Consider the following 22,112-nt stretch of genomic DNA (forward strand, 5'->3'; position numbering starts at 1 on the left):
TCAGAATGTCGAGTTTCTGGACTTTTTCGAAGTCAATCGTATCGGCGAATTGTTGGAGTGAAGATGATGCTGTGTCAGTGATTTTTTGGATCTTCGTGGCTGCAGTGTCTTTTAGTTTCTGTAGGTCTATTGTAGCTGTTGTTGAGTGGATGAGAAGGGCAACGAGCTGGAAGATAAATAAGTTTTATTACTAGGTCATAGGTATACTTTTGGATACGTTTTTACAATATTCAAAAAACTAACCATCACGGTCAAATGCCCCAAAAATCACATGCACCGTTGCTTTCTTCCCCATGGAGTGTCACGGAAAAATGATGAGTGCACCAATTATTTTTAATTAAACATTTAAAATGTTAAGGATCATAAAAAGGAGAAGATTCATTATACCATTTGACATGACCTAATTTCTGTAGAAATTACAGGTTGGTCAGTGGCTCATCTTACGGGTAAGGTACATAAATACAAGCAATTTAAATATAAATAAAATAAAACTACTATCCGAAATAACATCTTAAACACTATGGGTAAGTGCCTACTCACTTATATCAAACTTAACACCTAAGACGATTTCAGATACTCTTGCAAAAAAATGAAGGTCCTGTACCAAACAACGATTATAATATTAAATAACTCACCAGGATATAAGAACCCCTCATGATGGCAGGGTAAGCACGGCGCTGATCACAGTACTGGATGTCGCGGCTAACTACCGCCTGATATAAACTAATGGTTACTACACCATTAAAATTAACGACGGACCTATTCTGAATAGCGGTCCGCAATTTGGGTAGCGTAGCATATACGATTCTGTTACTGTAGATATGATGTAATTGGAATAATTATAACTATTGTTGAATTGGCTTGCTCGATTTTTTTTTTGTAATGAAGTTTTAAACTGATAGACATTTATTTGGAAACGAAAAGATAGAGATGAATAGATTTAATTACAATCTAGACTTTTTGAAACTACAAATTAAATAGACTAGCGTTGGATATGTTTCTCCTTATATCAAATCGTTTATTGCAATCCATAATTAGCACTAAAGCTGGTAAAGTATCGTGTGGTATCGTGAAATAATAATTTGGATAAAAATAAATCTGTGTCAACCACTTCCCTCGTCAGGTTCGAAACTCAACGTAGTATGCTATACCTAACAATCTGCAATGCACGGTGCAATTAAGCCTTTCCGTTCACAACGACCCTTCATAAATGGAAAATGATAAAGTTTTCCAAAAAGAAATCCCATGTAACATCTACCATTGTCAGGTACCAGAATAAGCCCCCAAGGGAAAGTGACCAACGGTTGTCCTATGCATGTATTATCAAAATTCAGCGCACAAGTGTCAGGATCGCTTTCGGAATGACAATCGTTGTTGACACGAAGATTTATCGCACTTTGATCGCTGTGTGATGTAATTATAAGCAGTTATATAATAGGTTAGTTAATATATTTTTAAAATCCACCAGGTACGAAGGGGCTTCACAAATTATTACAGGTACATATATAATGAAAATACTGTGCATATGCATTTTATGATTTTGTTGATGTCACCGTTTGCAGTAACGCATTGTTTACCACGGTGTTATGTCACTAGCCGATTGAAATTCCTTAATTTTCAAGCACTTTTCTTATATCAACTTTATGGTTTAAATAAAGGAAAAATAAGGCTACTATTTTAGATCGTTTATCTAACAAGTTATTTATATTTTTGCATACCATGTCATCATCCCTATTACTTTGATGTTCTTTTTTTTTTTCTTTGTATATAACCTAAGTAGATCCCACTGCTTTACAAAAGCCGTTCACCTTACAATATTCTGTATCTTTTGCAATATCAGGCCAAATTCCTCTTGATTTCAGGTAAAAAGACAAGGTCCAAAAATAAAACACAAAATTTCTTAAAATAAAATATATTATCGAACCAATGTTACAGCTTAAAAAAATGTACGCTTCAGATAGTTAGATCTAAACCTAGTTCTGATTAACAATTAATGCATAACAAAAGTTGTAAATCAATACTTTTGCTACAACCAGTACTTTCATCGTGCAAACTTTTTATGAACATTTTTGTAAATTAATAATTGAAAAAAAAATGTTTTTACACAACAGCCTTCGCGACTGGCAACCCTAAGAATAGTGCGGTTCTTATAAATATAGGTAAGAGAATAGAGTGACCATTATCTTCTGAGCATTGTTTTTTTGTTTTTGAAGTTATTATTATTAAGGGCCGATTTTTCAATCGCCAGATAACTTTTATTCGACCAATATGTTTGACGTGTTGACAGCTTTTGCATCGAAAATATTTCAAACGGCCATATTTATTATAAGTATAATATTAAAATTATCTGACGATTGAAAAATCGGGCCTTAGTTATCTAATATTTCAAGAATACTCATATATACAAAAGCTTTATCAATTTGGCTCCCCTTTTGATATTTTTTTTAGCGTTTGTAATGGTTAACCTATTCTCAAATCTATAATTATCACATACTTAACTAAAACATAATACAGACAACATGTTTAGAAATTCATAAGATAAGAATCAACTGTTTTGGCTTTGTATTTATAAGGGTACGTTCACACCATAAGTATAATCAACTGCTAAACGAGAATGAGCAATGAGGCCGGTACAAAATTTGACTCTAAATTTCTAATTCAAATAATTATGCACCTAATGCCTATTACTTTAAATTCTGTTTTCGAGGGTCATAAAGGTATCTGCTTGACTACACTCAGTTATTTTGCACCAAACCTCACGCAACGGATATTTCCATATATTTTTAAATTCAAATACATATATCGACTTTTTCGTATAAATAGAAATAATGAAATCATTTAAAAATTAACAAGTGACACAGTAAATACTTACAACCAAACGAGATTTTACACTTGACATTGATTTCGCGCTCTGAAATTGAATTTCAAATTTCAACAGTTCAAATCAGTTTCAACCGTCAAAATTGAATTTCACCCGTCAAACTTCAATAAACTTAATAAATTTAACATAAATTCTTTTTGAAAGCACGATAGATAGTAAGTTTTCAAATAATTATAAGAAGCCAAGCCATACAAAAAAAACAACTTATAACGATTTTTAGAAAAAAGACGAAGATTCTCGACCATATTACCTTACTAGACAACAAGGGACCTTCAATCTTGTTTGTCTCAAACCAAGTGCATAAATGATCAAATATGTTTAAATCAAACAAAAATATACATTTAAGTAGGGCTCAAAGCACACCAATCTGGCGCCTGGGAAGATCATGGCGCGGGTATTGTCGTTTCATATAAATCTCGCACTTAAGAGCACCGTAATAAGGTACATTCTTGAATACATCCTACGGCGTAACCGTCGGGCGGTCGTTTCGTTCCGAGTCATCGGTCGCCAGATTGGTGTGCTTTGCGCCTAAGACATGTTTGAACCACACAACATGGTGATTGACCACACAACACACACATTTGATGATTGAAATAGGCCTACTTGAAATAAAACTTTTTTGATTTCAAATTAATATCCAAGAAATACGAATGAATCAAACATTTTGATTTAGAACCGGTAATTTTAGTAGAAAAAATAAACGTTAAAATCGTACGACCGCTTGCTCTTATTATCCATCAATATTTTGACTAAATATTAAAATTGTATATTATAAGGCAGAGTAAACATTTGTTTTTTATTATTCAAATACGTAAGCGAAATCTAGGTGACGTGTTTTAAATACATATTTATACAATTGCTTGTGCGAGATGTTTATTAAAAAACTGTGGAAATATTATACAGGCTGCAGTGGTTTTGGAGACATTTTGGATAATTAATTTGTACTGAAGATACAAGAAATTCAATCGATATTCAATACAATTTCTCAAAAACCTACATTTTATATACCTTGTGTTTCGAATGGATAAGGGATCTTGGCTTTTCAAAGCAGTTTTAGGGATCATCCTTTAATTACGCGACACGCCTTCCCATAGTTTAGTTAACGATTCATCGTCCTATGTAACTTTATATATGTACTTAGATTTAAGTTTCATATCATTCATACTGCCTTTGTATTCATGAAGAAAATATATTTTATTTGCCACTCATATTATTACAATCACATAACAATATCCTTTGTCAATCCCGCCTTTAAGTGGCACATAATTAATGGAAGAAGACTTTTTATGCCAGCATATACAGGATGTTATATTTTTACCCGACTTCAAAATAAGCTAAAGTTTTTACAAGCACCGTAAGTCAATAAGAGATAGTATCGCCTTGATGTTTTTATTATATTTTTTAGTTTTCTTAATAAACATCTCACACAAGACGTTTAGCTATACAATACCTAGAAAATATCACAAACGTACAACTTATATGAACGGAAGATTGCGAGATTATGTAGCCCACGACTGCAGCTGTGCCAATTCTTCGTCTTCCTCTGAAATACAAATGGAAACTTTAATACATTGATCCAATAAGTCTCGTACTTAGATATTTAATCATCGTGTCGCTGAGGGTTTCTCAATTAAATCAAATGCATAAAGACACCCAGACACAGGACAAGTATTCGTGGAAAACACACGATTTTTGTCGAGCGTGGGGATCGAATTCTGGTTTCAAATCACTCAGTGATGTGAATGAATGTGGGATATCGGGGGCACTATGGATTCAGCAGGTTTCGAGTGAAAGCGACACAGACAGATCGAGATACTTTCACAGTATGGATTTTATCAAATGTTTTTTCTATTTAACGAGCAACGAGCAGACGCGTCGCCTGATGTGAAACTATTACCGCCGATCATAGATACCCTTAACCAAAAGTGTCATGGTTTAAGAACTAGTAGTAATAATATGAGTATACTGACCGGTCTGCTTGGACTTGCTGGGCTTGGGCTTGTCGTGGACCAGCTCGGAGGTGGGCACATCGGGCAGCTTGTCTGTCGGCACGTTGATGCCCAGCATCTCCTTATCCAGGTCCTCCTGTGGGCAAGAGAGTGAAATATGTAATGTCTGATCCTACCTGACCTCCTCGACCGAGTTAGACTGTTTGTCAGACTTTCAAGCTGTCAAAGAAGTAGGAATAACACCCGGCACCCACAATTTAACATGCTTTCCGAGACACGGAGGAACTGGTTATGACAAAGGTGGACACCCATCTATGGACCAACCGCGTCAAACGTAGCTTAACCTGTGATCGATTCACTTATGCGGTTATAGCTTAGCCGACAAGCTTCTCGTCACATATTGTCTAAATATTCGATTTTCTCCAATTAATGTACAGAAGTCACAAATCAAATTGCCCATTCATGTTTCTTTCCATTTCAATACAATGTATCAACCAACTTTCAACTTTATTACCTATCACATAAGTCTTAAATTGCTAACCTATTCATGTTTCTTTCAAGTTTAGAATCTTCAATACCATCAAATCATTTGCAACGTTATCTCCTATAATATAAGTCTCACATTGCCAACCTATTTAAGTTTCCTTACATTTCAAACTTCAATACAATTTATCAATCAACTTCCAACTTTATTGCCTATCACACAAGTCTCAAATTGCAAAAATATTAATTTTTCATTCCATTTCAAACTTCAATACAATTTATCAATCAGCTTTCAACCTTATTAGCTATCACAATAACTCTCAAATTGCTAACCTATTTATATTAATATCCAGTTTAGAAACTTCAATACCATCAATTCAATCTCAACCTTATTACTACCATCCCATAAGTCTCAAATTGCTAACCTATTCTTATTTCTATCCAGTTAAAAAGCCCAGCTGAGCAACTCCAATACCAAAAATTTAATCTCAACCTACTCCATAAGTCTCAAATTTCCTACCTGTTCAAGTTCCTCCAACTCCCTCTCGAGTTCGTCCTCGTCGATATCGTTGGGGAAGGCGACGTTGTTGCTGATCGCGTCTGTGATCTCCCGCGAGATGTCGTGCTGTTCCGCGATGTCGTCCATTATATCGTGAACCTTATCGACGTCACTGTGGAAGGGAGATTAGAGGTCAGTTAAAATGGTTAGTGTTTAAATATATTGTGGTGGTTTTTAATTGAGCAAAAACAGATTGTATTCACTTGTTTACAGATACAAATTTAGTAAAAATAGTTTAGTTCAAATTTTGGAATCAATAATCTCAAAAGCACAAACTTAATGATGCTTGTCATAATAAAACCAGTCAAGTACAAGTCGGACTTACAAATAAATGAGCCACCAATAAAAATTTTGAGCAATTAAGAGTTACTGTGTTTTTTTGTGTAGTATCTCAAACAATACATAATTTGTGGCAATCAGAAGATTCAGCCTGGTGACAGACGGAGGAACAAACAGCGATACTTAGTAATAGGGGAGTCAAAAAACAATCAAAGTATACTAACATATCCTTGTGCGCGAGTTTCATAGCGTTGGCAGCCTCACGCATAGTGTTGAGTACTTGAGCGTTAGTGTTGGCTCCTTCTAACGCCTCGCGCTGCGCTTCGATCTGTGTGAGGGTTCCATCAATCTGGGTCAGCTGTTTCTCATAGCGCTTCTTGCGTTTTAACGCGGCGATCGCAGCTGTGGGTCGTTGTAATAGGATTAGTATAAATGATGAAACAAGGAAAATAGGTAGTTGTTTCGACAATCAACAAAATTGATTCATGACATTCAAATACAATAAGGTCGAAATTCGCTTAAACATACATTTGTAAAGTAACAACACTTTTACATGCCATTTAAAATATTTTTACCTTACTTGTTTCACTTGTGTTTGCACTCATTGCATAACCCATTCAGTCTAAATTTAAATCAAAGATGGAAATTCATATTTATGCAACTTGTTATGATTCCAACATGCTGTTTTGGTTCATTGACATTTTAGAATTGATAAGATTGTTGAACATGATTATGGAAATAAAAAGTATGTGCTAATAATATTAACCTAAATAGTCACCATTTTTTGACACTTTAATATAAAAGTTTTGTTATTTTAATTGAGTTATAAGTTACAGATCTTTTATCTTGTTTTAAGTACAGTAAATAACATTTTAGACTTTCCGAACCATATGAAAACCCGACCACAACATATACTTTTTTACACTATACTATAATATGACGCATCCATAAATTTTCATTGGAAGATCAATTTCACTGTTTTATTACAAAAATATGGTTTTTATGCACATGAGTCATGCGTGTTACTAACACTACACAATGAGCGACTCCAAAATAATTAGTCAATACTCTTTTTTCATTCCTTTTCCGTTTAAGATTGTTTATAAATAAATAGAGCATTAAAAAACATTTTTTTTTTGGGTTCATTGCTTGTACACAAAGATTATTTTTAAAACAATAATAAAATATTATGGAATGAAGTAGAATTGCCTTTAAAACAAAAATGGTATGTTGGTATAACAGACACTTCAGTTTCATTTATTTGTGTTTGATTAGTCTGACTAATATTCATGTGAATGAAGATAAGATACTTTCATAGATAAAATTATAATTAAGTTTGGAACAGTGAGAGTTTAGTTTGAGCTTTAATTTATATTAGAACTTGTTGGTGGTACTACACGGCAAATCCCTTTCATTGCATTGTCCCAGTCTATGGCTAATAGGGGCCAGTGTTGCATGAAGCTCATAATACAATTAAAACAATTAATTGTAATTTTGTCCAAGTTTATTACAAACTGCAAGAAGTTCTTTCATTAAGAAGATCGCTTTATTACAGATGTGACTTACTCAAAGCTCAGGGCTATATCATCTTTCCCTGAAGTCCTTGTTAGTCTTGTATAAGTCAAAACTCGAAATTGAACATGATATTGATTTAACTATTGTGGTAAAATTATAACAATAATTAAAGTTTTTCATACATTGTTGGAAGTCTAATTATAATTTATGAAATTGAATGGTTTAGTGGCTAATAATTATATGTGTAGAGCTTATTACAGGTATTCAGCTTTATTTTTAACACTTCGATTTCGTTGATTAAAGCTATATTGAGATAATAACCATTCTGCCTCCGGAAAAATAGAAATGTAAGTGTTTACAAGAAAAAAAATTCAAAGGAAAACTACACAAACAACAATAAAACCTTTACAGTATTGTAGATTGGAATGGAGGAGGTACAATGATGAGTAATAAAAAACTTACTAAAATAGTTATTTCAGGTCACAAAAATGATACCAAACCTATGTTCTGTAAAAACTACGAAATAAGTTCTTAATTGGACATCCAAATATCTAACAATCAATTAATAAACAAGGTCACGTACCTACATGTCAACAAAGGATAAAAATCATACTCGTAAAATGTATGACGTTTTTCCCTACAATATCACTGAACTAAACTTACCCCGCTTGTTCTTCGTGCCGTTTTTCCTAGCCGTCTGTATTTCAATATCGATCTTTTTCTCTAGAAAGTCTTGTTTTTTAAGCAATAACTCCTCCGTCTCACGTAATTTCTGTATCGCTTCATGTGTGGATGGCCCTTTTTCCTCCTTCTTCCCACCAAAGAGTTTCCCCAGAAAACTCATGTTTGATATTCAATAATCCTAATAAATGCTAACTTAATAACGCTGTGCCACGATTATTCACTAATTACGCGTAAAATGGTGAAATAATTACTATTTCGATTCAGTTCTTTTACGGGAGTATGCGTCACTCTACCTGACAATCAAAATATAACACTTTGCCAAGAAAAAATCTGTGCTAATATTTTCTTTGCTTTCTATCTTGACGTAACAAATATATTAGTTTTATTTCATGCTATGTTTCACAAACCAAGTTTATTATTAATTACTCAGCACAACAGATGAATCGCTTAATTTTTAGTTAATCTACCTTAAATAAGTTTTATTAACTAAAATAATTAAGGTTTTCGATTGCAACATGATACAAGCTGTTTTCTGTCAAAATATCACTATTTCACTTCATCTCCTTATGTTATTTCAGCTTTCTCTGTCTTGCAAAAAGTTAAGATCGAAAACCATAATAATATAGAAATGCCGTAGTAATATCGGTCATCAATTTAAGAAACAATACTAACAAAGCACTATTCCAGCCTGATTATTAGACTCGCAGAAAATTCTAAATTGAAATTTAAATTCTGATAATGAGCTTGTTCAGTTGCAGATTCAAAAGGGTTAAAGGTTTTGAGAGATGTTAGTAACCGTTTAAGAAGACCGAAATAATATTTTTTGCCAATTCAATCGGTGGGATGGGAGAAATTATGCGTAATATATTATTGTTATTTTATAAACCTACCATGTTCTTGAAATTATTTTAAATGTCAAAAGCTTTCATGTGGTTCATTTATTATACTGATATCGGAACGTACTTTATTGACAGTTCATTTGTTTTGACTTTTGCTTGACAATCAAGAACCATCAAGAACCGCAATTCCATGCAGCCTACGGTATAAAATTCGCCTGATGTGAATTAAATCTAAATTATCTTTTAAAGTATTACTTTACTTGCAAAACTACTGAATTAAAACTTTCAAGCAAACTATAAACATGGTTCGCGTTATAACTCAGGAGACGTATGATGAAGTCGTCAAAGAAAATATTGAAGAGTTTGATATGTCTCCAGAGGAAGCGATAAAAGAAGCTGTCGCCCAATTTGAGGCACAGGTAAGCTTCTTTCTGCCATAAAAACTTTACATTTGAGCGGGAAATATTCAACGAATGCAATCCTTCTTTGTTTTTCCAGTAATTTACAGGAATATTGTCAGCGTCTATTTAAATCACGTTAGTCATGCTTTTCATTAATATTGTGTGAAGGATACCACATTGGTGATCTAATCATTGCACTTTGCATATTGAAGTAGGTAGTTCATCAATATTCTTAGAAGTATGACAACAGTTTCAATTACTGGGTATTAACAGTTTAGGTGGCTTACATACCTGAATGATTATTTGCCTCATTTCCAATATTATATCCCTACAAAATTGTGCCTATATCAGTGATCAAGCTAATGATGAATATACCATTAGAAAAAAAATATGGAAAAGGTTTGAGCAATCCTGTCCCATTTCTTTACTCTCTTTAAATCTCTATTTTCTACTTAACTTCTTCCTATATAAGTTTAATTTAATATTTCCGTCTTTCAGATACATTTTTGATTATCTACTTAAACTTTATAACATTGCATACAGTGCTTACAACAAATTATAAAAAAAATACATTACTTTTTTATTTCATTTCAGGGTGTGGACCTGTCCAACATAATTAAGGACTTATCTCTTAGTTCTGGTGACAACCATTTGGTGTCAGAGACCATCACCAAGCTTAAGGAACTGGTAGCTAATAAAAATTACAATGAAGATGAGTTATTACAGGAGTTGGAGGTTTTAAAAGTAAGTTTATTTTGTATCTTATTTACTGTTTCAGTAGCTAAGTTCCAAAATTCCATTTTTTGAATATACCTACTATCAAGGATAAGAATTATACAGCATTCTAAGGCAGGCGGCAGGTTGTTTAGGAAAGGAAAAGTAAAGACTCGGAAACATGTAAAAAAGAATATAATATAATAGTATTGTCCAGCAAAAGCAGGCTATATATATAAAAATACATAATATAATATTACCAATCATTCAATTTATTTTTTCTGTAATGTCCTAATATGGTTCCTACCTTAAATTTCTAGCAAAAAGAAAGCAAAGGAAACAAGATCCCAAGAATAATGTATTTAAATTTTCCTGTTATTGTATTTATCTCATTATTATTTTTCCAGTCTGAATGTAGCAAAGACATAGCACATAGAGTAAGAGCAGGCAAGGAGGGAGCTTATACTTTGCTATTGAACCTCCTTTATTCCAAACATAGCAAGTTATATGAAGAACTAAGTGACAGAGATACAAAGTTTATAACAAAAGTGTTGGAGTGTTTAGTAGCTTTAATGGATATGCAACCTGATTTACTTGATGCAAAAGGTGTTGATTTGATTAAAAAGTAAGTACATAATATATTGGTTAACTATTTGAACTAAAATTTTGCAGTACATATGTATGTGTTGTGTTTCATTCAAACCAGAACATACTTAAGTAAACTGTATTGTCGGCGATAGACAGATCATCAAACATTGTAACATACAAAATAGGTTTTCTTTTAATAAGTTACAATAGGCTTCCTGATCATTTATTGAATCTGCGTAAGAAAGACGTAAGTCTATACCGTGACACTTTAACATTAATCACATTAAAATCTTATCATGAACAACAAAGTTATCCACAGAAAAAAAAACATAAATAAATAATATATATGGGCCTGTTTAGAAACATCCTTTTATTTTAAGTCTGTAATAAAACTATAAATACACATATTGAATGAAAATATTACTTCCAGTATTCTAGACAACATAGAAAATGAAGATATAATTATAGCAACACTAAAATGGACCACAACATGCTGTGTCAAACACGAGATGAACAGACAGAAGCTGTTCGCGAAAAACATTGGAGAGAACTTGAATTTGTTGCTCAAAGTAGCTGGGAATGAAAAGGTAAAATAGGGTAGTTGGCAACGTTTTTATGCCCATCAAGTAGATAACAGAATCATATTGAATACATATATTTTACATTCTGACTGAAAACATAAAATTATATTTCAAAGTATGGTGTATGTAAATTTTTCGTGACGTCATTCCTTGCTTCAGTTTTACCACACCTTTTGCCGTCCGGAAATTGAAAGCACTTTATAATTTATAGTATTTACATACTGATGATTATAGTACACAGAATGAAGTAATTATTATCAGCTGTAAGTGTTCCAGTAAAGCATTACAAAAGCCTCCCGACCTTCCATTTATCTCGGTCTATGACTAGCAGAGGCCAGTTAGGGCAAAACAGTCGAGTCCACCCCGCCATCTTCTGGGCCTACCAGAAGGTCACTACAGACTAAATATATTAATGTAAATTACCTACGTAAAGTAAATGAAAATCTTTTTTTATTGTTTCAGCTTCTAAGCGAATGTCTCCAAGTAATCCGAAAGATGACATTGGACGATGACGTCAGAGTTGAGTTCGGTAAAGCTCATGATCATGCGAAAGAGTTGGGCGCACAGATGTTGGTACCGCTTACTAACTTACTGAAAGGTTAGTTAATAAGAAATAGGGAAGTCTGCAAAAGAAAGTGAAATGTTTAAATTGTGACGAATTGAAAACTTTTTCTTTTTTGAAGTCGGTTTAAAACTACACACACTTAATCAACGCATTTCGTCTGCGCGGAAAGCCGACTGGTTATTATTAAACTTTTATTACGGCGTTATTATAAAGTTGTGAAAAATCGACATTGATATCGTGCCGGCTAAAAAACTTACAAAGGCCATGAAAATCAGCTTTTTGCAAATATTCCCCAAATTGGGGTTTAAAATGCCTAAAATGCCTGGACACCTGGACTGGAGGTGAATCACGTGCTTTATGCACGTGATTTGTATGTTGGTGATACCTCTTCACAAGAATTAAAATCCTTACAGCCTGAGTCGTTTTTTTTTAAATAAAAATATTAAATAAAAATGAACATTTACCCTATTTACTTTACCCAGAGAACACCCAGCCGCCCCTGGTATCAGAGCTCATGCTGACCATAGCGAGCCTGCTCGTCCGCCATGAGCTATGTAAGCTGGTAGCGGACTGCGGTGTGGGAGTACTGTTCACGGTGCTCGCCGACAACTACGACAACGTGGCCGTCGTGCAACAGGCTGACAAACTGTGAGTTCACCTTAAAAGGATATATTCTGAATTAGGATATGTAGTAGTTAATAGTGGATATAGTTGATAGTTTTGTCTAGTCGGATTTGGGAGCTGGATTGGCGAGCTGAGAAACCTTTGACGCTGTTGGTTCGTAGTTTCGTGTTTCAAAAGGAATTTTAACTATTATTTTTTGGTTTAGGGTAACGTAAAAAGGGGTCACGGAAATAAAAAAAGCTTTTTTCTATTTTATTATTTAATGCCTAAAATGGGTGTACTACATTTAAACAACACACGTGCTACTATTTTTTTTGTGCCTTCTTCACATGATATGGATTACGATTTATACAGGGTGTAAGGAACACCGTACCACCAAAGTCGCATAATGACTTTAAAATAACGTGTTAATTAATATTAAAGAAGTCGCTACCGTCGGAGATTAATATTTATAGATTTAGTCATTTTTGAGCACGCAATGAATTGGTTACCGCGCGATCCTTACGCTCAGCGTACGTACTTACACGAACTGTAATGTGGTAGGAGGGCGACACTCGGCGACACGATCGAAACATTCGAAACGCGCGCGCATTTTATAAAAATGTTGTGATGTAACGAAAAACAATCACAAAAAAAATACCAATCAATTTACACTATTCTGACTTCAATCTGTGTCTTGTGTATTATTAAATCAAACCTACTCTCACCTTAATCTCGCTCACTTCTAACCAGATAAGGTTCGAAATGTCCGCCATCTACGTGCACACAAATTTAGGCGCGGCGAAAAATCTGCTGCTGAGGGCCAGGGCAAAAAGTACCGCGTCCAGTAAATGTTCATCGCGAGACTTGCATTGCCACGTGCTTCGCCATAACACATTAGCATGTTGCCATTCTCCCGGGCGGTAAAATAACCTATCGAGCTACTAGGATCGTAATTTAAATAATACACACACAACACACGCACTTATATCACTTAACACAATAAAATTGTCTGCCTACACGATAATTAGTCCGCGAATTACCCGATTGCACATGCACATTCGATTAGCGTAAGGAGCAAACTGAGTAAAAATAGGTACTATTTTGAAAAAAGCCGAACTTTCGGTTTTACCTTTGAGTAGTGTTGGACCTAGGTACCTATGATTCTTTATCGATAAATTACATGAGGTCGAAGTGAATATCGTAAAATTATTCTTGGCAATAAAGTACTTAACTTAAACATTTAAAATTGATTCATCACAAAATGTACTTTTGTGTAAGAACATAATTGTTTTATGTGACTGGAATAATTATTCAGCAGTTCGTAGGAAAAAAAATGATAAAAAATTTTAGGCAGGAATTTCATTAGTAGATGATGGATATTAGTAACAAAACAGAGTTTAATTTTAGAAAAAATAAATTATTGTTTATAACAACATGTTTTAGAACTACAGAATTCTAAACAATAACAAACTGTTAATAATAAAAGGTTTTAATAAATTTCGTAGTACGATAAGTTGATAAACGCTGAGAAAGTGATTTTTTATTTTATAACATGGAACCCGTGTAACAAAAATCGATGTACTATTTTATCCAGTGTCACAGGTACGTCACTCGCCGATACCGCTGTAGGTGTTTGTCGGCGCGCTGGCGGTGTCGACAAAAGCGGCTAGCGGTGCCTACAAAGCGCGCGGCTTTTTTTAAAGGAATAGTAGGCAGGATTACGGATAATGAGTGCGAGTGCGCGCGCAATAGTTGCGCTATCTCTTACGGTTGACGCTCATGTATTGGTTCGGTTTTGACGTCACTTTCGGTTAGATTTGCGAGAGAGCGATGACCGACGAGTACCTTTACGAATCAGCTGATCGGGAGCAGTTTTTAGTGTTTCATTTACATTGCCTTTTTTCGTGAAAACGGCTTAATAATTACTTTCGTTATGAAAATATTATTGAAGTACGTAGGAAAAATGATTTTATGACACATAAAATTAAAAAAACGCGAAAAAAAAATGCAATTTTCATGAAAAGACCGATGAAAAATTCCAACGCAGGGGGGACTGGAATCATGTCTAGAACTCAGGTCCCACGGAAAAGTCACGGTGTTCCTTACACCCTGTATATTATATAGATTTATATATAGATTAATATTTCACTACATTTTTAAAAACAGTATTTTTCGTACTTAATACGGAAATTACTCGAAAATGTTCTTTCCTAATAACCACACATCTTCTCCGCTGACTGGTAATGCGATCTCAAGAACAAACACCTTTCATTATCCAAAAACAAAGTCTTCTTCTTCACAATAATCTCATTCTCCAACAAAGACCTCTCATGGATCAACTCTGCTCTCAACTTCTCCGTCTCCAACGATCTCTTCTGCAACAAACTCATACTGTCATTCAGATCTCGTACTTCTTCTATCAAGGCAACAAGAGACCCTTCTCTACAATTCTCTACATTCGGTCTACAGTTCTTTGTATTCAATCGCGTTTGAGCAACTTGTATTCTTTGGGAAACTTTCAACATTTCCTCATGCAAAGTTTCCAGAATATTCTCAGTTTCAACAATCTTCTGTAAGGTCAATCTTAACTGGTTTTCCAATTCAGTTTTCACTTGCTCTGTTCTAGCGATCCTTTCGCTAAGCGATTTGTTGACTTTTATATCTTGAGACCTCAGATCACGCGCTGTGTTTATTAATATTGCGTCGACTTTAGCTCGTAAAGCTTTTGATTTGTCTATCGATATTTTGAATTCGTTTAGTGCTGTAATTGTGAACTGTTCCCATGATGGCACGTTGGATTGACCTGGAAATGTAAAACAAAGATATATGTCAATCAGCTAGTTATCGGCTTAGAAGCAAAAATGTTTTTTTTTTATAAATATTAAAGGGTTTTATGTAATCACACATTTGTCTGAGCGACTTTCTTTATACTATTTAGTGTTAGGGGAGCAATGGATATTTACTACATTTGCCCACAAAAGAACAGAACCGATTTTGAAAAACTGAACATTAAAAATAAGAAATAAAGTTGAAACTTACTCTCCTATAAGCCGTCTAAAAGGCAATAGAAACTAATATATTATACTGTAAAACTAACCTTCTGAAAGCCTAGTAGCCCCCGCGGAATCCTTAACATTAACCGCCTTTGTTTCCAAATAAGCATTCTCACTCTCGTACTTAAAAGCCAAGAACTTATCACTCCAGTCCCTTTCCAACCACGTCTTAGCTGCCACATTCATGTCCAACTGATACTCAACATCCCTTAACATCTCTCTATGCAACTTCTTAACATTCTCGATCAACGCTGACTCAGTAAACAAGTCCTCTTGTGGATCATCGTATATCAAGTCTGACTGCATTCTATTCCTCCTCAAATCTAAGCACTCGTCAGTTATATATTCCGGTATCTTAAGTGTATCCATAGCGTTCTTCAATTGTTGTCTTTGTGCTTCTAGAATGTTGATTTCAGCGTCCATGTCTCGTATAGCCCTTTCTAGTTCTGCTTTCCAGTAGTTAATATGCCTCGCCCTGTGTTTCAGTTGGTCAGTGCTATCGCTGTAATCCTCGCATGATGTTTCGTTAACTTTTATGATGCTGTTCTTGGTTATGGCTGTGTTGTGATCTGTAGTTCCAATTATGTCCCCTTTTAGTATGCGCTGGTTGTGTTCGTGCCATACTTTTATTGTTGATAGTGTGTTTCCTTTTTCTCCGAATGATAGGAGGTCGCCTTTTTCTGCTGATGTCATTTTTTTTCAGTTTCTTGGTTGCTTCTTTGTACCTTTGTGTTGTTCGAAAGAGGTTTCAATAAGCGGTTTCTTCTGGCTCTCTCGGAACAAGTATTTGAAAATGAATATCCTTAAATGAAGCGATTTGTGTTCTTTATACTAAAACTAAAGGTATTCTTTAATTTCTAATTTGATTTTTGACTATGGTTCAATTGAAACCACGCTTAATTTAATTAGTTGTAAGTTATGAAATAAAACTTGAAGTGAACAGTATTGATTTAGTAAACAATATTTGTTGTCATGGTAACAATTTTGCCATAGCAATGACCTGATTAACAACCCCTTACCTACTGTAGTGACACAGCGGATTAATACCAAGGATGCAGGTTCGAATCAAATGTAACATTGAAATGAAACTACTTTTACGGATTTTATCGCGGTTTAATTTTAGATTTGTCTAACATTCGCGTAAACCCTAACAAATGTAACATTGTTTGTTTTTTCTTTCAGAATTACTGCGTTGGCCGGAAATGACGATGTGAAAAGAGATTTAGTTAAAAGCGGAATCATACCGATAGTTGTATCGATCTTAAATAGACATTCGGTAAGTTGAGTTTTTTTTCGATATAAACATATTGCATGAAAAGTTTATGATCTTAAAAAACTATAACTCAGATTTCCGTGGTTGATTTTGCATAAGACTGCACGGATAGCCGAGTGGTATGTAAGGATACGCGCGAAATCGCGGGTTCGAATCCTGCGTATTTGTGGGTTCCACAAATGCTTGTTTTGAGTCTGAATTTTTTTGAATTTTCTTGAACAACGCAAGGATTAATAAATGTTGGGTTAAATAAAAACAATAATAGTTACTTGGTTAGCTTTGATCTGTTTCATTTTTATATTAACCTATTGCGACTGAATTTACTTGTACTTTTAATTAATATAAATATTTACCTTTTTGTATGCAAGTGCAAGTGCACTATCTTCGTATGATTACCACATCATATAACTTCCCCAAACGAGATAGATAACGTCCATGTGTACTGGTTACTTGGTTTAATCCCAAACAAATGTTTTTCTTACTGGTTACTGATTCGCTCATTGGGCTCCCTTTTCCGTACGTAGGCCCTAAATCGGCCTATAATACTCAATACTCAATCATTGATTGTATTCCATGTGTTACAGAGATGGTACCAAAACAGTTAAAGTTCAGTATGGACCCTGTCGGGCACGCAAAAATTAATGCCTCACTATTATTATTTCTTCCATTTTCAGAGTAACCCCACAGCTACAGCGTTAACCCTGAAGTGTATAGCGGCTCTGTCCCTGCGCGAGTCGGCTCACGGCCTGCAGTTCATAGAGAGCGGCGCGCCTGAAGCCATCGTCGACTGTATGAAGGTGCATCCCGATAATGCCAGTGTACAGGTGAGTTAATGTAGCCCTTGGTGTTACGAGCTGTTCAAAATTATTAAATAAATAAATAAATATTCCACAACTTTCACACAACGCCATCTAGTCTCAAACTAAGCAGAGCTTGTATTATGAGTACTAGGCGAGTGATAAACATACTTATATATTTCTAAATACATACATAATGTAGATAAATTACACCCAGACACAGAACAAATGATCGTGCTCATCACACAAACATTTGTCTTGGGTGGGAATCAAACCCACGACCTCCGATATAGCAGTTAGGATCACTGACCACTAGGCCAAGAGGCCAGTCATTTAATATTATTGAATATTATTTTTTCTTTTAAGCTATTGCATAGCTTCTATCGCGGGCCTTGAGCGTGGAGACCGAATCCAGAAATTCTGTAACGAAAAACCCTAACTAACTCTTCCATTTATCGATAAATACCAGAACTTTTAACGACTTTTTTTAAATATTACGCTTGTCTCTATAGTTCTACAACCCGCCTTTAGGTGGCATTGATTGTATTGGAAAACTACCATAATCAGCTGTTTGTGAGAAATTAATATTAAAGACAAAAAAATAGCTGTATTTTTTATTTTACTGCAGAAATCGTACATCAGATTTCATAGCCATCAAAAATCTATCTTATTTTAGCAATATTAGGAAAATTTACCACAAGATTCGAAACCGAAAAACCATTAATTTTTTTAACCTTTTATTTAATTAACGTCGCTAGCTCTGTGGTCCCGGGTTCGATGCCCGGTCGGGTCAATGTAAAATTTCACATTTCTACATTGTCTCGGGTCTGGGTGTTTGTGGTACCTTGTATCTGAATTCCATATCACAAGTACTTTAGAAACTTACTTTGGGTTCAGAACAATGTATGTGATGTTGTCCGCATTTATTTATTTTATAACTTACAATATTTCACAGAAAAACGCCTGCTGGGCGATCCGCAACATGGTAGCAAGATGTCGTGAACACAACTCCAAGTTTCACGAGCTCGGCGTGGAGTCGATCCTCAACAGCGCCTACGAGAAGTTCGCGAACGATTTCGGCTTCGACATCAAGTCGGCGCTAAGGGACTTGGAGTGCGACGTCAAGTTGGACGAACAGTGGACCGGGAAAGGTGTGCAGTTGGACTACTAATGTTGAAACAGGATATATAGTTACTGGCACGGATCTTTAGCGCTGACCTTCACTTGAGAAGTGATTGTTTGTGTCCCTTTTGCGGTATGAAGTGAGGCGTGGGGCGGACTACAGTGCAGTGTATGGCCCTGTCATTATCCCGCAGCGCATCGCGTCATAGCCGTCATGAGGGATTGGTTGAAATTCGTTGCTTGCTGCAGTTGCATGCACCTCGTTTGGCGTTTTATTTTGTCATGAGTGTACGATGCGCAAAGCGATCCCCAGTCTTCCGCCGAGCGCTCAAGTTCCGTGCCGGTAACTATACTGGCACTATAGTCATATATGCAACAGGCAAATATATGGCATAGTGCTAAATAATGACATTGATGATTGTCAGCGTAATGCTGTAATTTCTCTTCCCGTTTTTGAAGGGGCCTTGATCAGGACGCTAGCTCACTGCGGTTTCAGATTCCAATATTTGGAATCCAAGATACGATTTTTTCTTTCATCGTTTGGCGGAAAGTTCAGTGGTGACTTAGATATATTAAGGACGTATATATAAAAGGCAGCTCACGTTCCACTGCTAGGCAATGGCCTTTTCCCGTATAGCAAGCGTTTTGAGCTTTGTTCACTACGCTAGCTAACTGCGGTTTCAGATTCCAATATTTGGAGTCCAGATTTCCTCACAATGTTAAACTTTGCCTTTTGTCAGTGGTGTCTTTGAGAAGTCACATTGGTACTTTGACTGTATTGAGATCGAATCTACGTCTCGTGCAGATAAATCCCTGTTTAGAGAACCACAAGGCTACTACGACACGAATACTAATGACATTAGTACTTATATATGAAATGTGTGTTTATGTATCGCTCGCACCATTTCTAAGTATTTTTGTAATTCTAACGTACGCTTTCGAAGGACATAATTAACGACTGTATTAATTAACAATTTAAATTCAGATTGTCATTGTTTTTGCATTTGACAGTGAGAAAGCATAACTTCGTAGGTTCCATTTTTTTATACGCAACCGAAAGATAATTTGTTTCTATTCGAAGTATTTTATGCTTATTTCTCAAATATAATTTGAATTGCATATGGTAATTGTTTTTGCCGCAAAATAATATATATAAGAGGATATAAGCCTTCATGTATGTTAGTTCAAAAATATGCCGTTAAGTCTGATTTACATTGATATATTTTTCGTAATTTGTATAAGTATCATTTAATTGTAATACTTTTTTTATAAGCAGATGTTTGAGGTCAAAACAGGTTTCAAATGATACTGAGGCCATGACCTAACTCCCAATTCTGATAGCTATCAAACTGAGTAAACTACTATCTTACAGTTTCCTTTTGAATCTCGTATAAGGCTCTAGACAGACGTACCGCATTTGAACTGCAAACCAAGCGTGCAGTACGATTGTATGTCAATTGCAGTCGTGTCAACTGCATTCAAATTGCACTTGAACAGCAATTTGCCGTTGGATTGAAGTCCGTCTATCTTAAGCCTCTCTAAACATTAAAAAATACTGTAGCTAGCGGCGCCACCTACAATCCCAACGTAAATCAGCCTTTACGTGCCCCATCCAGGTGTGCCCAGTGAGACGTCCAGTGTTTGTTCTGAAACTTGGACCGCATTGGAGTACCTCCCAGAGACAAGCCTCAAAGCGTTCTGAGGTTTGTTTGTAGATTGGATACTTTGTCAAATTGTTGAGTACAGTATTATTATTGTGAAGAAATTTGTTGTTATTGTTCGATTTGGTTGCTTTATCGCTCAATGCAATGCTAAATGTTTTTCTCTATTGCTGATTAAAATATTTCCATACCTTATTATTTCTTTATCGTATAGGTATCTAAAAGGAGAATTAGGTATTTGACTAAAAGAACAATTAGACCGTCAAATGGATACGTGATACTTTTTTTCTTGTATCGCGTAAATAAAACGCTAAGGTGTGACGTCACTTATCAGTACACTTTTTACCGACTTCCATGGTTTTATTATAAAAGTACTATCCAATATTTTTTAGAAAGCCACCTAACGGACTAATCATTTTTTAGTAATAGTAATAGTAAAAATAGTTTATAAATTCCTTTATATTCAGTTAAAAAAGGTTGTATATTGACTTGTGTAAACTAACTAAATATGCAATTCTCGATACTAAAACCATACTCATGAGCTTTAACGACAATTGTAAGCTTAATGCATTCCATGGGCAATCTTGTAATTTTAAATATCTTCACCCAATGTACGTTGTTTATATTGAGTAAAAACACCCACAGATGGAATTTATTGTAAATTACATTGAAGCTTAAATTTATACACTAACATATTAGACATACGAGCTATTTTGTATTGAAAATAAATTAATACATTTCTAACTAGCATTTCACTGAACCGTCTAATAAGTTGTTGATAGGTTGTGATTATTTTAATTTTGTATTGTAAACACTATTGTTATATGCTGGGCTGGCATGACTATCATACAATGACAGATGATATCTATCCTTATCAAATTTAGGCAGTATTTGTTCTTTTTTGACATAACAAATACTATATAGCGTCCTCTGACTGTACTGTCTAGCTTAGAAAAGTTGTATTAAGAGAACTAAATAGCTGACAAAATACCGATTTTTAACTATATGCTCATTACACAAATATTTGTCCTTATTGGGAATCCTATTCTCGAATTCCATGGTAGCATTCAAATGCCGATTTACAATCTGTATACATTAAATACAACGTTTTAGCGTTTAAACCAGTCCAGCATGCATAAGAGATAAGTTATTTTGAAATATGTAACACAAGGTGCTTAATAAAACACAATTTTATAAAAAGATAATATTTATTTTACAAATAACATTGACCGACATTACTAAAAACATAAATGACAACAATAAAACATAATCAATAATCATACAGATTCATTTACATAAATTGAATGCTTAAACACTTTTAAAATTGTCAGAATTTTGTATACATTGCTTGTACAGCTGTTAAGGTTCCAAAGAAGAAATTCAAATATTCATTCTGTTAAGAAACAAAAGTAGGAATATGCATTTTACTGCCAAAAGGAAGATATCTTTTCTTTTCTGCTCTAATACATATATACAGATCATATATTCGAAGAAATAACTTTTTTAATAAAGTTCAAATGCACCATAATGCCGAATATGATGCAGGGATAAACAGACCATGG

General features: G+C 34.7%; 3 protein-coding genes across 4 annotated transcripts; 1 reads left to right on the top strand and 2 right to left on the bottom strand.

The window, feature by feature from the left end:
* Positions 1–1,896: 1,896 nt before the first annotated feature.
* On the bottom strand, positions 1,897–8,668 carry LOC113499278 (charged multivesicular body protein 4b). Its single transcript, XM_026879695.1, has 5 exons — positions 8,330–8,668; positions 6,376–6,553; positions 5,834–5,984; positions 4,852–4,966; positions 1,897–4,424 (listed from the first exon to the last, which is right to left on the bottom strand). Exons 1-5 carry the CDS (start codon positions 8,508–8,510, stop codon positions 4,381–4,383), a joined length of 669 nt encoding a protein of 222 aa, XP_026735496.1. The 5' UTR covers positions 8,511–8,668; the 3' UTR covers positions 1,897–4,380.
* Positions 8,669–9,356: 688 nt separating this feature from the next.
* On the top strand, positions 9,357–21,750 carry LOC113499232 (armadillo repeat-containing protein 6 homolog). 2 transcript variants are annotated; one of them, XM_026879627.1, is made up of 10 exons: positions 9,357–9,608; positions 10,185–10,334; positions 10,712–10,929; positions 11,323–11,479; positions 11,936–12,071; positions 12,521–12,686; positions 16,880–16,973; positions 17,645–17,794; positions 18,723–18,918; positions 20,506–21,750. In XM_026879627.1, exons 1-10 carry the CDS (start codon positions 9,492–9,494, stop codon positions 20,589–20,591), a joined length of 1,470 nt encoding a protein of 489 aa, XP_026735428.1. In that variant the 5' UTR covers positions 9,357–9,491; the 3' UTR covers positions 20,592–21,750. The 2 variants fall into 2 exon arrangements, with proteins under 2 accessions (XP_026735428.1, XP_026735429.1); XM_026879628.1 differs by lacking the exon at positions 9,357–9,608 and adding an exon at positions 9,735–9,989.
* On the bottom strand, positions 14,853–16,787 carry LOC113499234 (tektin-4-like). The gene is made up of 2 exons (XM_026879629.1): positions 15,742–16,787; positions 14,853–15,447 (listed from the first exon to the last, which is right to left on the bottom strand). The coding sequence occupies exons 1-2, from the start codon at positions 16,388–16,390 to the stop codon at positions 14,855–14,857; spliced, it is 1,242 nt and encodes a 413-aa protein (XP_026735430.1). The 5' UTR covers positions 16,391–16,787; the 3' UTR covers positions 14,853–14,854.
* Positions 21,751–22,112: the final 362 nt, after the last annotated feature.

This window comes from Trichoplusia ni, chromosome 12 (genome assembly GCF_003590095.1).
Source record: "Trichoplusia ni isolate ovarian cell line Hi5 chromosome 12, tn1, whole genome shotgun sequence".
NCBI classification, from domain to species: Eukaryota; Metazoa; Arthropoda; class Insecta; order Lepidoptera; family Noctuidae; genus Trichoplusia; species Trichoplusia ni.

Excerpts from the sequence above, each read along its gene's own strand:
- LOC113499232 (XM_026879627.1), top strand. The coding sequence starts at position 9,492 with ATGGTTCGCGTTATAACTCAGGAGACGTATGATGAAGTCGTCAAAGAA. Across the intron at positions 9,609-10,184 it reads TCGCCCAATTTGAGGCACAG|GGTGTGGACCTGTCCAACAT; the intron begins GTAAGCTTCTTT and ends ATTTCATTTCAG. Across the intron at positions 12,687-16,879 it reads GTGCAACAGGCTGACAAACT|AATTACTGCGTTGGCCGGAA; the intron begins GTGAGTTCACCT and ends TTTTTCTTTCAG.
- LOC113499234 (XM_026879629.1), bottom strand. The coding sequence starts at position 16,390 with ATGACATCAGCAGAAAAAGGCGACCTCCTATCATTCGGAGAAAAAGGA. Across the intron at positions 15,448-15,741 it reads GGCTACTAGGCTTTCAGAAG|GTCAATCCAACGTGCCATCA; the intron begins GTTAGTTTTACA and ends TTACATTTCCAG.
- LOC113499278 (XM_026879695.1), bottom strand. The coding sequence starts at position 8,510 with ATGAGTTTTCTGGGGAAACTCTTTGGTGGGAAGAAGGAGGAAAAAGGG. Across the intron at positions 5,985-6,375 it reads AAACTCGCGCACAAGGATAT|TGACGTCGATAAGGTTCACG; the intron begins GTTAGTATACTT and ends TCCCTTCCACAG. Across the intron at positions 4,425-4,851 it reads CAGCAAGTCCAAGCAGACCG|AGGAAGACGAAGAATTGGCA; the intron begins GTCAGTATACTC and ends TTTGTATTTCAG.